Source organism: Mytilus edulis, chromosome 13, assembly GCF_963676685.1.
Source record: "Mytilus edulis chromosome 13, xbMytEdul2.2, whole genome shotgun sequence".
Taxonomy (NCBI): domain Eukaryota; kingdom Metazoa; phylum Mollusca; class Bivalvia; order Mytilida; family Mytilidae; genus Mytilus; species Mytilus edulis.
In genome coordinates, this window is record NC_092356.1 from 3276946 (window position 1) to 3296073 (window position 19128).

Consider the following 19128-nt stretch of genomic DNA (forward strand, 5'->3'; position numbering starts at 1 on the left):
ACATTAGTAGTGAACGTAATATTCAAATTGGATTCCGAAAGATTTCCGGATACAGATAAAGATAACAGATTGGACTCATATTTTGACAGTTAAGTTAACAGTAATATTTGTTTAATACCTTTTGTAAACTTTTGTATATTAAATGTTGTTAAATTTTACTATTGATTTGTGTCTTTTGTTGGCTACAATTTAAAGGCGATTTCTGGCCGTAACACCGTCCTCTGTCAGTCCATCCGTAACACTTTTTTGTAACACTTTTCTCAGCTACTATGTATTACAGCTATTAGATATTTGGTATCAAGCATCAGGTTGGGGTGCTGTACCGTGTAAGTGGTTTTCAGGTCTGGTGCTCATCTACTTCCTGTTTACAGACTTAGTACATATATTAGACATAGGGGTATTAATGAAAAATTTTCATTACACTTTTCTCAACTACTATGTATCACAGCTATTAGATATTTGGTATCAAGCATCAGGTTGGGGTGCTGTACCATGTAAACGGTTTTCAGGTCTGTCGCTCTTCTACTTCCTGTTTACAGACTTAGTACATATATTAGACATAGGGGTATTAATGAAAAATTTTCGTAAGACTTTTCTCTGCTACTATGAATCACAGCTATTTGATATTTGATATCAAGCATCAGGTTTGGGTGCTGTACTGTGTAAGCGGTTTTCAGGTCTGTCGCTCTTCAACTTCCTGTTTACGGACTTAGTACATAAATTAGACAGGGATATTAATGAAAAATTTTCGTAACACTTTTCTCAACTACTATGTATTACAGCTATTTGATATTTGTTATCAAGTATCAGGTTGGGGTGCTGTATTGTTTAAGTGGTTTTCAGGTCTGCTGCTCTTCTACTTCCTGTTTACGAACTTGCAGATCCTATAATGATATGGTTAGCGGGGGTAGACTTTTGTGAGTAATAGCTCACAGTTCATCTTGTTTAATATTTAATTCCTATCTTGAACCTGTAATAATAATGAATTAATAGAAGTTGTATCACTCAAAACTGGCAAGAGAAAAAGGAAGGCTCCTTCAACTTTCACACCAAGTGATTGGTAAGTATCAAAAATGTAAGTACACATTGATTAACTTTGGTTAAAAGTTTACGTCCGAGTTCATTTCTCAGATACTATGTGGCCTAGGATCATGTAATTTGATGTGGGGATGTAACTTTGCAAGCCTGTCAGCATCAATACCAAAATAGGTCAATTTGACCTCCATTTCATGCTTGATTGACTTTGGTTAAAGTTTACGTCCGAGTTCATTTCTCAGATACTATGTGGCCTAGGATCATGTAACTTGATGTGGGGATGTAACTTTGCGAGCCTGTCAGCATCCATACCAAAATAGGTCAATTTGACCTACATTTCATGCTTGATTGACTTTGGTTAAAGTTTACGTCGAAGTTCATTTCTTAGATACTATGTGGCCTAGGATCATATAACTTGATGTGGGAGTGTAACTTTGGGAGCCTGCAACATCCATACCAAAATTGGTCAATTTGACCTACATTTCATGCTTTTATTGACTTTGGTTAAAGTTTACATCCGAGTTCATTTCTCGGATACTTTATGACCTAGGATCGTGTCACTTGATGTGGGGATGTAACTTTGGGAGCCTGTCAGCATGCATACCAAAATAGGTCAATTTGACCTACATTTCATGCTTGATTGACTTTGGTTAAAGTTTATGTCGAGTTCATTTCTCAGTCACTATATGGTCTAGGATCATGTAATTTGACCTACATTTCATGCATAGTTGACCCTCCTTAGGTAAAGCTCTTACTTTTATGAATTATTGTGTTTTATAGGTTTGTCTTAGGTACAAAGAATGTTGCAGATGAGGCGAACTTTGTAATCATGGATTACCCTATGTTTTAGCAAGGCACATTCACTGATCATACAAGGTTAGTGCCCTGAGGGGCATTTCTAGAATTATACAGGCCCTGGAGATAGTTTTTGATTTGAAGGAGAATTCAATTTGTGTTTCTTTGGACATCTATAACAGCATCCTGTTACAATTATATCTTCTTAGGTTTTGCTCTTTTGATATAAATTACATGAGTTAAAAAGTAGTCTTAGATTTAGAGTGCACTTATTGGCAGTTATATGCATGTATTACTTTTGCTTATATAAAGAGGTTTATAGCATTGTATATGAAAATCTCTGTTAATATCGACCTACAGGGGATGCATGATGCCTTGATTTATAAAGGTAAATCTAAATTTATAAAGGTTTGTTGTTATCTTGAATTGTGTCACATTTTCTTGTTTAGGGGCTTTTTACAGCTTACTTTATGTTGTGGATTCTTGTCCATTGTTGAAAGCCGTACGGTAACCTGTAGATAAATTTTTATTTGTACTTGGAACCTTTCCAGATGACTGTCTCATTGACAATCATACCACATCCTCTATTCTTATAACTAACTTGATAAGAAAATATAAAGTGCATCTTGAAAAAAAGCCATGGGATAAATATCAAAAAGGGATGTAGCTAGTCTATATTGTTATTGATATGCTTGTATTATACGCCTTAAATCATACTTTTCCTATAGAATATTCAAAATCTGCACTTCAAACTAATGAATTACACTATACAAAGGATGTATACGACAAAAGTTTAATCACATTATCAGCTGAAGTTCTGTTCACCCATAAAACATGGACAGTTGAAGATTTGGAAATTTTCTGAAAATACTGTGTAAAATTAATATAATAGTTAATACTTGTTTCATATGACATTTTACTTGCTTGTTTGTTGTGTATAAGGTATTGTTTTTTATTTCTTTGGTCAACTCACCTTTTTGTATATTATTTTATGTATATAATTTTGTTTTGAGGACTCCCAATAGATTAGCTAAATTGTATGGGGTAATCCTCAGTTGGTAGAGTATTTTGTCTTGCTTCTACAGTTTTCAGGCATCAAATTTTTATTGTATTTATGTTCATATATATATGTAAATACTTGCATGTCCTAATGCTTAACTGGCAGGTCGAAACTTTCCTGGTTCAGTTTAAATTAAACTTAGAATTATTTATTTTTATTTGTTGTCAAATATTAAATATCCTCTGAATACAATTTTTGAAATGAAAATAAAAATTGATGATTTTTAAAAAATTAAAAGCTCAAGTTTGGAATAGTTATGTACATTAACAATTATGTACTAACTTTTAGAACCAGGAAGGTCTCAGGGAAAGTCAGATGATATAGATATTTCTTGAAACCATGAATTTGATTCCTACCCTGACTGATGAGACCAAATGGAAGCAAATTTATAGGTATATAAATTTCTAGTTTTAAGCTCACCTGACCTAAAGGGCCAAGTGAGCTATTTCTATCACTTGGCGTCCGTCGTCGTCTGTCATCGTCAGTCCTTTAACTTTTTCAAAGATCTTCTTCTCTGAAACTGCCAAGCCAAAATGGAACCAAACTTGGCCACAATCATCCTTAGGGTAACTAGTTTAAATGTTGTGAACGACATTTCTGCCGGACAACCAACATGGCTGCCAAGGCTAAAAATAGAACATAGGGGTAAAATGCAAATATTAACTGCCATCTTGGAAACTGTAACAGATTGAGAAAATCTGACAGGGTGACAAATGTTCAGATTGACAAGATCTACCTTAGTTACTTTTGAGTTAAAATTGTCGGATGGCCCCCGCATAGGGGTTATTGCATATAAAAGACTATTTTTGGCCAATTTTAATGTTTTTGGCTATTATCTAATAAGTTTTAATAGATAAAAAAAAAATTAAAAATTGCAAAAATGATCAGCAATAAAAGCTCTACAAACAAGTCATTGATCACTTAATATTAGTGTTGTCAACGGTTAACCAGTCGAACGACCGAATACCGAATACCAAAAACGCTTACCGGTTAACCGGACCTTTTTAAAATTTTAATAAAATTGATGTAAATGTGTACTGAAATCATTAGTAAATAATGTGAAATGATTGTACGAATTGATTGGTACTTGATTAGACAGATCAATTGTTCAGTTTATTGATTAATCTTGTTAACCTTGAAAACATTTAAATTTTATTACTTAATTAGCACATAGACAACTTGTCTGTCAGCTCCGGGCAAGTATAATGTAAACATAATTAGCATATTAAGTTTATTTTGAACAGTTGTAAGCTGAACATGCTGAATAAATTTTACGATTTAGTTTATTTCTTCACTTTGACTTTATATTGTGTGTGCGTACATGTAAATATGCCACCTCCGTCATCTAAGGCTTGGTCTTTTTTTAAACGTAATGCCGACTCCAAAATAGTGAAATGCAAACTATGTGAAATGGAATTAGTCTATACTGGTGGTACAAGTAATATGCTGAATCATCTGAAGTTAAAGCATCCCAATGACTTTTCTGAAACGCCTGAGAAAGTTAAGCAGTCATCGGTTTTAGACTTTGTTCAGACACCCAAATCTAGAAGATTTTCGTCTACTCAATCTGAACTAATAACAAATTCAATAGTGGATATGATTATATTGGATAACCTACCCATTCGCATTGTTGAGGGAAAAGGATTTTCAAAACTTATGTCGATAATAGCTCCAGAATTTAAAATTCCGTCTAGAAATACTATAAAATCCAGAATAGAAAAGTCATATAGTGACAAAAAAGAGAGTTTGATTAAAGAGTTAAATCTCATTGACAGCGTATCCCTTACTTCTGATACATGGACATCGAATGCTACAAAAAGCTTTTTAACAGTCCAGAACATCACGTTGACAAAGACTGGAATTTACAGTCAAATGTGCTTGTTACTCGTGAAATGCCTGAACGCCATACAGGCGAAAATCTTGCTGAACGACTGAAATCTACAATTTCAGAGTTTGAATTGGACGGTAAAATTGTGAGTTCTGTACATGACAATGCTAGGAACATGAATTGTGCATCAGAGAAATGTGACTTTGACGATATGAGATGCTTTGGTCATACCATTCAGCTTTGCATTAAACCATGCTTGGAAATACCCGCTATTGCCAAACTTACTTCACATGCTCATAAGTTAGTGGGACATTTCAAGCATTCAACTACAATAACTGCAGAAATGAGGAAAAGACAAAAGTTGTTCGGACTAAGACAGAACGAACTTATACAAGACGTAGTTACGAGATGGAATTCGACTCAGCTAATGATTGAACGCCTATGTGAACAACGCAGAGTTATTACGGATGTAATGCTAGATACAACTGTTACTAAGAAATGTGACACACATATGCTTCTCAAAGATCATGAGTGGGATTATCTGGTTGAAATTTCCGCAGTATTGAAGCAAATGTCTCATGTTACAACATACATGTGTCTGGAAAAGGACGTATCAGCCTCTGTAATGCTTCCTATTGTCAACGGACTCTTAAAAAAACACCTAAAAAACTCTGAAGAGGATAGTGCTCTTGCGCATAAAATGAAAGCAAGTATTTCAGAAGAACTCATCACCCGCTTTAAACCGTATGACATTGAAACTGCATCTACACAGCATGCTTTAGCGTCCTTACTTGATCCGAGGCATAGAACACTTAACTTTTTCTCCCCAGAACAAAAAAAAGTCGCCATTGAAATGTTAGAGTCCAAGTTAGACGATGTGCCATTAAAGCCCGCAGTTAAAACGTCATAAAAAAACCTTGGAACTGAAGTTGACAAGCAACCAGCCAAGAAACAAAGAGTCCAACGATCTTTGGACTTTCTTTTGTTTGACACCGACGAAGATACGTCCTTTCAAGATGAATCGGAAATGTCCTTATACATCAAGGAGCGTGCTGTGCAAGATTCAAACCCACTCGAGTGGTGGAAAGAAAATAATTGTAAATTCCCCAGACTCTTTGTGTTAGCTAGACAATATTTAAGTATTCCTGCTACCTCTGTTCCGTCAGAACGAATCTTTTCATGCGCGGGTCTCATTGTTACTAAACTGAGAAATCGACTATCTTCCTCTGTGATCGACCAGATAATATTCCTGAATAAAAACTATGTACCCGAGGAAAAATGTGAATAACTCTTCTTTCGTTCTTTCTAAATGTACATACTTATAAATTTGTTTTTTTTGTAATTTATTACATATTGAAATCCTAATTGTGTTAGTGTTTGCATTATTGTGTTATAATACCCTGGGATAAATGTCAATTTATTGTATCATAAAACCAGTCATTCGTGAAGTACTTTGTATAAGACTTTGAACATCAACCTAACTACCGGTTAACCGGTTAATCGGTCGAACGATTATTCGGTTAACCGGTTAGGCATAATTGTTCAATTTGACAACACTACTTAATATGAAGATTTTGTTTGAGAAATGAAATACACGTAATTGTAAATACTAAGATTGGTGAGATCAAAGAGTATCATAGAAAATAAGTGAATTTTTACAGATCTGAGCTAGGACTTAAGGGTTCAGAGCTAAAAGGGGCTAAAACGGACTTCTCTTTTTTTTTCATGAAATTTTTATTTTTCATCTTATTTTCATTTTGATTTTTTCATTGTTTTCCTTATGAACTTCTGCACTGATAGAGTCTCGAAGGATTTAACGTAGCTTGTACCGTTTCCGAGCTATTTGGGGCGAAAGTGGTGCTCAATCCCAAAAAACAAACTTTTTTATTTCTCGTCCAATTTCAAAGGTTTTTTTTTTCTTTAGAGTCCTTATGAAATTTCCAACAGAGAATTTTAGCTAGGACTTGCAGTTTTTCCAACCTATTAAGGGCCAAAGTGGTGCTTTTTAGTACTAATGAAATTTCTGTGTCCAGCAAATTACTGTGTCAAACATATTATTGTGTCCACTTTAGAAGTGTGTCAACACTTGTCGATCATTGCGGTCATATCATGGTGCACTCGGCCAAGCTCTTTATTCTTGTATGTCGTTCATGAATTCAAAAATGCTTCATCCAATTGAACTGAAATTTTAAAATTAGGCTGGAATTGGTAATGTCTGGTTACCTTTTTTTTTCCAATTTTGCGATGTGTCCAGAGTTATGGGACTTTGATTTTTAAAAAAATGCCATATTTCTTGAATGTCGTACAGTAACTCAAAAATGCTTCATCTGATTAATCCGAAAATTTTAAAGAGAAAAGATTCCTGCATGGGATGATATAGTTTTTTGACAGAGAGTTTTATTCCAAAGTACAGAAATTTTGCTCTAAAAGTTGGGTAATTTTTGTTTTTATAGAAATCTACCGCAGAATTTTTCACTTCATGACGCAATTTCACGCCTACCAATCTCTCTCATTCACCACCAAATGTGATGCAAAGAAATTAATGAGAGAGACATCCGGAGCTGAATGAGAGAGATACATTTTAGATCAATTAGAGGTAAGTGTGTAAATTAAAACCTCTTACTCAAATTGTTTTAAAAATCAGAGAATGCTATTCTGTGGCAAATTCATTTCTCTATACTATCACGTGAAATGACTGTTTCAAGTTTCAGTTATACATCAAAACCTGAAATCGTCTTTCTGGAGACCTTAATTATCATGTTTACCTGAATCAGTCGACAATGCAAAAGCAATGCGGTGTCTGCCTTTTTGATTTTTCTCTATTTTCGGTATAACTTTACCATTTGCATCTCAATTTGTAAAAATAGAGGAAGAATACCTGGAGTGTTTTTTATAATATGGTTTTATTTTTCCAATGGTGTATATGATCAGTATTTTCAAATTTGCTCATTGATAAAGGTAACTTTTGCATGAATGGTGACTTGGCTTAGAACGGCATAGGCATGAATAAAAAACGGTCATAATACAAGACACAAATTCACTGTGGTCACCTCAAGTTTTTCAACAGGGTATCAAGCTCTGAATGACCCCGACAAGATTTAAAAAAAATATATATCGAACAGTATAACACATTAGTTTGTCACAACATCAACAAACATACAAAATAGAACTACTAAATGTACCCATGGCCAATATTTTCCTGCCTTTGAACTGGTGCATATGCATGCGAGGGGTTAGACAGATGTGGCCTTTGGAAAAATAAATCCATACTATAAAAATTCGTTAAGGTTCCATGGAATCAGTGATAACATGTAACTCTTAATTTGTTGATCTTCAAAAACTGTCCTGAAGAAAAATGTTCCCCACCTCATAATACTTAATAAGAGTCTCTGATGACGGAAAGATTTACAACAGACTGTACCAGAATGTAAATTGACAAAAAATAAGTCTTATTATCAATCAATTTTGGAAAAATCTATATTGTTGTTAAATTTTGATAAAAACACTGTACTTTTATCACTAAAAGCTTTGGTACTAGTTTCAGTTAGTTTCATGAAGGTTTGATATAAATATTGATAATTAAAAACTTTAACAATACACTACCCTTTAATGTGAAATGCAAAAAAAAAAAATTAAAAAAAAAACAAACCTAAGTCCATTTATCAGTACATTGTGGAAAAATAGATAAATATTTTTAGGTACAATTTCTTGATCATAAAGGTGCCTCGATCCAATTTAGAAGGAATTCCAAAGAGACATGCCGATAAAGTAAACGATGTTTAAAGAACTTTAACTACAGACTGAACCTAAATGTAAAGTGCAAAAAACTTATTCCAATTACCAGTGAAATTCAGAAAGAAAATCTTTTTTTTTTTCTCAAAATTTAGTTTTGAAACATGCTATATCTCTTGATCATGAAGAAGCTGCTATCCAAGTTTCAAATGATTTGATTAAGATTTGATGAAGTCATTGATGTTTGAATTTTTTTTTAACCATAGCGTGTACAAAATATGATGTGCAATATACTGTCCATTTGCCAATAAAATTCAGAAAAAATAATAAAACTTTTTTTTCTCTCAAAATATTGTTATAGATAGTGCCTCCTCAACATAAAGTCACTGTCTAAATTTCAAATGATTTCATAATGATTTGATTAAGTTATTAATGTTTAAAGGAATTTAAACACAGGGTGTACCAGATGTTGATCATCACAACGCCGACGACGACGACGAAATTAAGGAGCGCTACGTCTCGCCTTCATGACTTTTGTTGCAGGCGGGACGGACAAAAATTGCTCTTGGTAATCTTCCTCTATTTTGATAAATTACATGAAAATGGTAACTTTATTATCAGAAAATAGAGAAAATCAAAAAGGCAGACATCGCATTGCTTTCACAATGTCGACTGAACCAGGTAAACATGATAATTAAGGTCCCCAGAAAGACAATTTCAGGTTTTGATGAATAACTGAAACTTGAAACAGTCATTTCACATGATAATTGTCGAACACTTTGATATAAGCATAAAGAAATTTGTTGTCCTCTCATGCACCACCACTTTTCTCCTGCATCACCACTAGTTCTCATGCATCACCACTAACTTCAAAGAATGATTGAGAGAAAACGGATAGAGTCTGACACTTGATATGACATGGTAGTGATACCTTGCTGGTAAACTTTCTACAACAGTGAAATTGGTAAGATAAGATTAGATTAACATTGATTTCTGGACAATTGTTTGACTTTTTTTCTTGTATTTCCATTGACATGTTTGTAGGAGAAAACGTCTTACGTTGTCAGTTTTGTGTTTACATGCAAGCAATGAATACCAACGTATAGAGAAATGAATTTGCCACAGAATAGCATTCTCTGATTTTTAAAACAAATTGAATAAGGGGTCTTAATTTACGTACTTACCTCTAATTGATCTAAAATTTATCTCTCTCATTCAGCACCGGGTGTCTCTCTCATTAATTTCTTTGCATCACATTTGGTGGTGAATGAGAGAGATTGGTAGGCGTGAATTTGGGAACACTCTATTTTTCCCAAAAATATTTCATACTTTAAAATTATATGACTGAAAAGAGGAAACTTCGAGGCATCCTATGATATATTTTTCTTTAAATTTAGTTGAATATTTAGTTCAAAAATATATAATGAAAAGTTCAGTTTTTGAACCCCAAAAATTTGATGTAAATTTCCGTTAGTGGGGTCACGTCAGTAAAACTAAAATCACACTGTAAATATTCTCACCTGCATAAATTTTATATGGTTACAAAGCCAATATTAAGAGCTTTATCCAGGTTAAATTTCATAATAGTAGTGTGGAATTTAACAGGTAAACTAACCAGTTAAAGTTACGCAATTTTCTTGATTTCTAGTATTCCGCCGCTCGTTAATCATCGATAACTTCAATTGTTTATTGGAAGGTTTCTTGACATTTTTACGACCTCTTTTCACAAGAAAACTACCCCTCATGCCTTTATTATTTTTCTAAAATTAGGATTTTATTGTTATGCGAAAGAAAATTTAATCTTGCAAATCAGTAATAAATCAGCTTCCCTGCATAATTTTTAGAATAATTTTATGATGAGTAAATCAAAAGTTATAGGTGAAAGTTTGAGACACGACGTAGAAAATTTACTGTTGTATCATAGAAATACTGAGAGATTCAAATCCCAATCGTTTTATATTGATCCCAGTTAAAATCAAATACTTAAAATATGCAGAATCCACATAGAGCCACAGATTAAAATGTCTTTAACAATTTTAAATAAAATGTAAAACAGTCAATAAATTTTAAACATGACTTAAAATGAAAACAAATTCATGCAATGAGAGAAATAGAAGGAAACATAATGAATATAGAATCAATATAAACATGCTCATATCAAATAAGAAATATAAATTACTTAAAATAATTATCAGCCATCATTGAACTTACGTACTATGGGGTTCATGGAAGTAGGAAATTTAATTTCAATGTTACAATAGACATATAATTTACATTTAAATATATTAAGTTCAAATCTGTATTTTGCCTTAAACGCATGAAACTACTTACAAGATTTACAGATCCAATACGTTTGTTTGGGCACACATTTCAGATGGACACATTTGCAGATGGTGCCACTCTAGACAGCAATCACATGCCAGAGTTTCCTTAACACCAAGTTTTTGTTTACAAGCAAAACAATCCCATTCATGATGCTCCTTATTCTGAATCATCAATTCTTTTAACAATAACCAGCCATCGTCAGTTAAGATGTTTGCGTATTCTTAGTGTGTTTGGCATTTTCATCTAAAATTTTGTAGGATACATGTCCATATAGTCACTAAACATCAGGCTAGTCTATCAATTGAATGATTTTATATTTCGACATAATGATTTTTTTGGGTCAAAGTCAATGCACCATTCACGGGATTTATTCCAAGACCGAAATTTGGAAATTCGTATACGTTTCATCTATATGGCAGTTCGTACTAGGAGCCCTGGGACTCGCCGTACGAATTGTTCGTACGGAGAGCCACTTGCATGAAAAAATTGACATGAATTCGAGTAATCAGTAAATCTGAACATAGATAATAAATCTATGATCTGAAGTTTTTTTTTATGATTTTACTGTTTCTTGTAACATCAACGAGAACTTACAATCTCCACGTAGGACATACCAAGTACGCTTTTGCTGTGTTTTTTTTACAATAATTGTGCAGTATAATTTAATAAAAAAAAAAATGAAAACTAAAATAAGACAACAAAAACTTTTAAAATGTCTGACCTGTAACGTATCCTTTCTGGGGGTGTTGTTGTTCTGTAAATTCCTCCACTGGCTGGAGAAACACTGCATAAAATTTGGCAACTATCTATTAAAATCTAAAACTGAGAATGTAGGGCAAGCAGGATGATCCCTACTAGAGTCTCATTTAATACCAAAATGTCTATAGTTCACAGAATATGATCATCTTAGTTCACTTAAAATGGATGTTCAGTATTTTGCTACGGGTAACGTGAAGTGCATAGCAAAGTCCTCTACTGATTTCTTCAGGGGTGTTAATTACGGTGTCCTTTAGGAGTCATTATATGTAACACGCTTGTTGTTTAAATGCGTATGAATTTTTGACATTTCAATTTTCATTTTTGCGTCCGATGACCCTAAAAATCCATAAATGTAATGTACACTTCATTAGATTTAAACAAATATATTGCGAGCCTTCTTTTGAACTGCATGATTTTGAATTTTGTTTCTCTTACCCCTTTTGGGTCAATTCCAAGGATTCTGAAACGGGGATTACATATGAAGAAAGCCTTCTCATTTTCCTAGTAATTTTTAGCAATACCATTTTTTTAGAACACGACAAAAGTCTTAACTGGTTTATTTTTCAGATCTCAAAAATATATTTTCTTTTAAATTTTACATGTTACTATCCATTGAAAATGGACAGTCATATAGGATACTTAAAAATACTTTGTCGTCGCCGTTGTCTGGACAAATTAGTTTTTTTTTCAAGAATCTGAATGACACCCCCCCCCCCCCCCCCCCCCCCCCCCCTCCTCCTTCTTTCCGGCACTTTTAATCTTAAAAAAAGATAAATGAAAATATAACAACAGCAAATAAGCAAATAAATAAAATAAATAAAAACAAAACGAAAAAACAAAATCTAAGCAAAATACAACAAAAAACAAACACACAGTGCCCAGTCCCCTTTCTTTGCTTTCAAAGTAAGTAAGTCCCTTATAGAACTGAAATTTTAAAAAAATGATTTACTTTAGAAATGAAAGATTGTTTGAGATGTGTTGTATTAACTTCGATATTTTTTTGGTAGGGGTGTGCCATTTTTGCCTCAAAAAACGTACCCATTTTAATATAACATTCACTGAAATTCAGTACCTATAGTTATATAAATATTTAAGAAAGAATGACCTATACTTAAATACAATATTTAAAATATGACGTCAAAACGTTATTGCAGATCAAACCAGGAGACAAATTTCCGGGGTTCATTTGGGAACTTATTTGAAAGGTGAACTTTCCAATGAATTGATTAAATTTAATATAATAATTGACCATTAATAATGTAACATTCTCAATAGCATATTTATATATCAAACTCTGACCCTGTAAACTTGATTGTTGTTTTTCGTTTATTTTTTCTATGTATTTCATGTTTTAGATAGTATTATGTATTTGTATTTGTTTTGTTATCTTGTGATTATCATTGGACTATAATTGTCTATGTTCTTTATGTTGTGAACTTGTTTGTTTTGCGTTGACCCTCTTTTGGGTGTATGATGCAATAAAATTATTCTTATTCTTATTCTTATTCTTATATGATATGTAGATCATACCCCAAATCAATATACAGTTATCCAACGTAAATGCATTATTTATCCCGTAACAATAATAATACTGTGACCTATAGACATGGTGTCAGAGTCAATCTATCACAGTCAGATGATTTATCCTGTAACAATAATGATACCTTGACCAATAGAAATGGCGTCAGAGTCAATCTATCACAGTCAGATGATTTATCCTGTACCACTAGTGATACTGTGGCCAAAAGACATAGTGTCAGAATCAATCTATCACAGTCAGATGATTTATCCTATAACAATAATGATACTGTGACCTGTAGACATAGTGTCAGAATCAATCTATCACAGTCCGATGATTTATCCTGTAACAATAGTGATACCTTGACCAAAAGAAATGGTGTCAGAGTCAATCTATCACAGTCAGATGATTTATCCCGTAATAATAATGACACTGTGACCTATAGACATGGTGTCAGAGTCGATCTATCAGTCAGATTATTTATCCCGTAACAATAATGATACTGTGACCTATAGACATGGTGTCAGAGTCAATCTATCACAGTCAGATGATTTATCCTATAACAATAATGATACCTTGACCAATAGAAATGGCGTCAGAGTAAATATGTCACAGTCAGATGATTTATCCTGTACCACTAGTGGTACTTTGGCCAATAGACATAGTGTCAGAGTCAATCTATCACAGTCAGATTATTTATCCCGTAACAATAATGATACTGTGACCTATAGACATGGTGTCAGAGTCAATCTATCACAGTCAGATGATTTATCCTGTAACAATAATGATAATGTGACCTATAGACATAGTGTCAGAATCAATCTATCACAGTCAGATGATTTATCCTATAACAATAATGATACTGTGACCTGTAGACATAGTGTCAGAATCAATCTATCACAGTCCGATGATTTATCCTGTAACAATAGTGATACCTTGACCAAAAGAAATGGTGTCAGAGTCAATCTATCACAGTCAGATGATTTATCCCGTAATAATAATGACACTGTGACCTATAGACATGGTGTCAGAGTCGATCTATCAGTCAGATTATTTATCCCGTAACAATAATGATACTGTGACCTATAGACATGGTGTCAGAGTCAATCTATCACAGTCAGATGATTTATCCTATAACAATAATGATACCTTGACCAATAGAAATGGCGTCAGAGTAAATATGTCACAGTCAGATGATTTATCCTGTACCACTAGTGGTACTTTGGCCAATAGACATAGTGTCAGAGTCAATCTATCACAGTCAGATGATTTATCCCGTAACAATAATGACACTGTGACCTATAAACATGGTGTCAGAGTCAATCTATCACTGTCAGATGATTTATCCCGTAATAATAATCATACTGTGACCTATAGACATTGTGTCAGAGTCAATCTATCACAGTCAGATTATTTATCCCGTAACAATAATGATACTCTGACCTATGGACATGGTGTCAGAGTCAATCTATCACAGTCAGATGATTTATCCTGTAACAATAATGATACCTTGACCAATAGAAATGGCGTCAGAGTAAATCTATCACAGTCAGATGATTTATCCTGTACCACTAGTTGTACTGTGGCCAATAGACACAGTGTCAGAGTCAATCTATCACAGTCATATGATTTATCTTGTAACAATAATGATACTGTCACCTATAGACATGATGTCAGAAACAATCTATCACAGCCAGATGATTTATCCTATAACAATAATGATACTGTGACCAATAGAAATGGTGTCAGAGTCAATCTATCACAGTCAGATGATTTATTCCGTAATAATAACGATACTGTGACCTATAGACATGGTGTCAGAGTCAATCTATCACAGTCAGATTATTTATCCCGTAACAATAATGATACTGTGACCTATAGACATGGTGTCAGAGTCAATCTATCACAGTCAGATGATTTATCCTGTAACAATAATGATAATGTGACCTATAGACATAGTGTCAGAATCAATCTATCACAGTCAGATGATTTATCCTATAACAATAATGATACTGTGACCTGTAGACATAGTGTCAGAATCAATCTATCACAGTCCGATGATTTATCCTGTAACAATAGTGATACCTTGACCAAAAGAAATGGTGTCAGAGTCAATCTATCACAGTCAGATGATTTATCCCGTAATAATAATGACACTGTGACCTATAGACATGGTTTCAGAGTCGATCTATCAGTCAGATTATTTATCCCGTAACAATAATGATACTGTGACCTATAGACATGGTGTCAGAGTCAATCTATCACAGTCAGATGATTTATCCTATAACAATAATGATACCTTGACCAATAGAAATGGCGTCAGAGTAAATATGTCACAGTCAGATGATTTATCCTGTACCACTAGTGGTACTTTGGCCAATAGACATAGTGTCAGAGTCAATATATCACAGTCAGATGATTTATCCCGTGACAATAATGATACTGTGACCTATAAACATGGTGTCAGAGTCAATCTATCACTGTCATATGATTTATCCCGTAATAATAATCATACTGTGACCTATAGACATTGTGTCAGAGTCAATCTATCACAGTCAGATTATTTATCCCGTAACAATAATGATACTCTGACCTATGGACATGGTGTCAGAGTCAGTCTATCACAGTCAGATGATTTATCCTGTAACAATAATGATACCTTGACCAATAGAAATGGCGTCAGAGTAAATCTATCACAGTAAGATGATTTATCCTGTACCACTAGTTGTACTGTGGCCAATAGACACAGTGTCAGAGTCAATCTATCACAGTCATATGATTTATCTTGTAACAATAATGATACTGTCACCTATAGACATGATGTCAGAAACAATCTATCACAGTCAGATGATTTATCCTATAACAATAATGATACTGTGACCAATAGAAATGGTGTCAGAGTCAATCTATCACAGTCAGATGATTTATCCCGTAATAATAACGATACTGTGACCTATAGACATGGTGTCAGAGTCAATATATCACAGTCAGATGATTTATCCCGTAACAATAATGATACTGTGACCTATAGACATGGTGTCAGAGTCAATCTATCACAGTCAGATGATTTATCCTGTAACAATAATGATACTTTGACCTATAGACATAGTGTCAGAGTCAATCTATCACAGTCAGAAAAAAATGGTACTGTGGCCTATAGACATGGTGTCATAGTCAATCTATCACCATTAGAAAATTTATCCTGTAACAAAAATGGCACTGTGGCCTATACACGTGGTGTCAGAGTCAATCTATCAGTCAGGTGATTTATTCTGTAGCAATAATGGTACTGTGGCCTATAGATATAGCGTCAGAGTCAATTTATCACAGACAGATGATTAATCCCGTAATAATAATGATACTGTGACCTATAGACATAGTGTCAGAGTCAATCTATCACAGTCAGAAAAAAATGGTACTGTGGCCTATACACGTGGTGTCAGAGTCAATCTATCAGTCAGGTGATTTATTCTGTAGCAATAATGGTATATCCTGTAACAAAAATGGCACTGTGGCCTATACACGTGGTGTCAGAGTCAATCTATCAGTCAGGTGATTTATTCTGTAGCAATAATGGTACTGTGGCCTATAGATATAGAGTCAGAGTCAATCTATCACAGTCAGATGATTTATCCCGTAATAATAATGATACTGTGACCTATAGACATGGTGTCAGAGTCAATCTATCACAGTCCGATGAATTATCCTGTAACAATAATGATACCTTGACCAAAAGAAATGGCGTCAGAGTAAACATATCACAATACTGTGAGCTATAGACATAGTGTCAGAATCAATCTATCACAGCCAGATGATTTATCCTGTAACAATAATGATAATGTGACCTATAGACACAGTGTCAGAGTCAATCTATAACAGTCAGATGATTTATCCTGTAACAATAAGATACTTTGACGTATAGACATAGTGTCAGAGTCCATCTATCACAGTCAGATGATTTATCCTGTAACAAAAATGGTACTGTGGCCTATAGACATCGTGCCATAGTCAATCTATCACAGTCAGATGATTTATCCTGTAACAAAAATGGCACTGTGGCCTATAGACGTGGTGTCAGAGTCAATCTATCACTGTCAGGTGATTTATCCCGTAATAATAATGATACTGTGACCTATAGACATTGTGTCAGAGTGAATCTATCACAGTCAGATTATTTATCGCGTAACAATAATGATACTGTGACCTATAGACATGGTGTCAGAGTCAATCTATCACAGTCAGATGATTTATCCTGTAACAATAATGATACCTTGACCAATAGAAAATGGCGTCAGAGTAAATCTATCACAGTCAGATGATTTATCCTGTACCACTAGTGGTACTGTGGCCAATAGACATAGTGTCAGAGTCATCCCATGACAGTCAGATGATTTATCCTGTAACAATAATGATACCGTCACCTATAAACATGATGTCAGAGTCAATCTATCACAGTCAGATGATTTATCCCGTAACAATAATGATACTGTGAACTATAGACATGGTGTCAGAGTCAATCTATCACAGTCAGATGATTTTTCCTGTAACAATAGTTATACCTTGACCAAAAGAAATGGCGTCAGAGTAAATCTATCACAGTCAGATGATTTATCCTGTACCACTAGTGGTAATGTGGCCAATAGACATAGTGTCAGAGTCAATCTATCACAGTCAGATGATTTATCCTGTAACAATCAGGATACTGTGGCCTATAAACATGGTGTCATAGTCAATCTATCACAGTCAGATGATTTATCCTGTAACAAAAATGGCACTGTTGCCTACAGACGTGGTGTCAGAGTCAATCTATCACAATCAGGTGATTTATCCTGTAGCAATAATGCTACTGTGGCCTATAGACATAGTGTCAGTGTCAATTTATCACAGTCAGATGATTTATCCCGTAATAATAATGATACTGTGGCCTATAGACATGGTGTAAGAGTCAATCTATGACAGTCAGATGATTTATCCCGTAACAATAATGATACTGTGACCTATAAACATGGTGTCAGAGTCAATCTATCACTGTCAGATGATTTATCCCGTAATAATAATGATACTCTGACCTATAGACATGGTGTCAGAGTCAATCTATCACAGTCAGTTTATTTATCCCGTAACAATAATGATACTCTGACCTATGGACGTGGTGTCAGAGTCAATCTGTCACAGTCAGATGATTTATCCTGTAACAATAATGATACCTTGACCAATAGAAATGGCGTCAGAGTAAATCTATCTCAGTCAGATGATTTATCCTGTACCTCTAGTTGTACTGTGGCCAATAGACACAGTGTCAGAGTCAATCTATCACAGTCATATGATTTATCTTGTAACAATAATGATACTGTCACCTATAGACATGATGTCAGAAACAATCTATCACAGCCAGATGATTTATCCTATAACAATAATGATACTGTGACCAATAGAAATGGTGTCAGAGTCAATCTATCACAGTCAGATGATTTATCCCGTAATAATAACGATACTGTGACCTATAGACATGGTGTCAGAGTCAATCTATCACAGTCAGATTATTTATCCCGTAACAATAATGATACTGTGACCTATAGACATGGTGTCAGAGTCAATCTATCACAGTCAGATGATTTATCCTGTAACAATAATGATAATGTGACCTATAGACATAGTGTCAGAATCAATCTATCACAGTCAGATGATTTATCCTATAACAATAATGATACTGTGACCTGTAGACATATTGTCAGAATCAATCTATCACAGTCCGATGATTTATCCTGTAACAATAGTGATACCTTGACCAAAAGAAATGGTGTCAGAGTCAATCTATCACAGTCAGATGATTTATCCCGTAATAATAATGACACTGTGACCTAAAGACATGGTGTCAGAGTCGATCTATCAGTCAGATTATTTATCCCGTAACAATAATGATACTGTGACCTATAGACATGGTGTCAGAGTCAATCTATCACAGTCAGATGATTTATCCTATAACAATAATGATACCTTGACCAATAGAAATGGCGTCAGAGTAAATATGTCACAGTCAGATGATTTATCCTGTACCACTAGTGGTACTTTGGC

At 34.1% G+C, this 19128-nt stretch overlaps 2 protein-coding genes across 5 annotated transcripts in view; both read left to right on the top strand.

The window, feature by feature from the left end:
* The window catches only part of LOC139502323 (uncharacterized), a 54824-nt gene extending 51894 nt beyond the window's left edge, over positions 1 to 2930 (top strand). For 3 of the 4 annotated variants that reach the window (XM_071291766.1, XM_071291767.1, XM_071291765.1), the window contains 2 exons: positions 994 to 1060; positions 1816 to 2930. In XM_071291766.1, coding sequence (XP_071147867.1) covers positions 994 to 1060; positions 1816 to 1885 — 137 coding nt within the window. In that variant the 3' untranslated portion in view covers positions 1886 to 2930. Of the gene's footprint in view, positions 1 to 993; positions 1076 to 1815 lie in introns of all 4 variants that reach the window. The other variant, XM_071291768.1, reaches the window with a different exon arrangement.
* A 1756-nt stretch (positions 2931 to 4686) lies between these two features.
* On the top strand, positions 4687 to 5628 carry LOC139501943 (E3 SUMO-protein ligase ZBED1-like). The gene has a single exon (XM_071291247.1). It carries the CDS (start codon positions 4687 to 4689, stop codon positions 5626 to 5628), a length of 942 nt encoding a protein of 313 aa, XP_071147348.1.
* The last annotated feature ends 13500 nt before the right edge of the window (positions 5629 to 19128 follow it).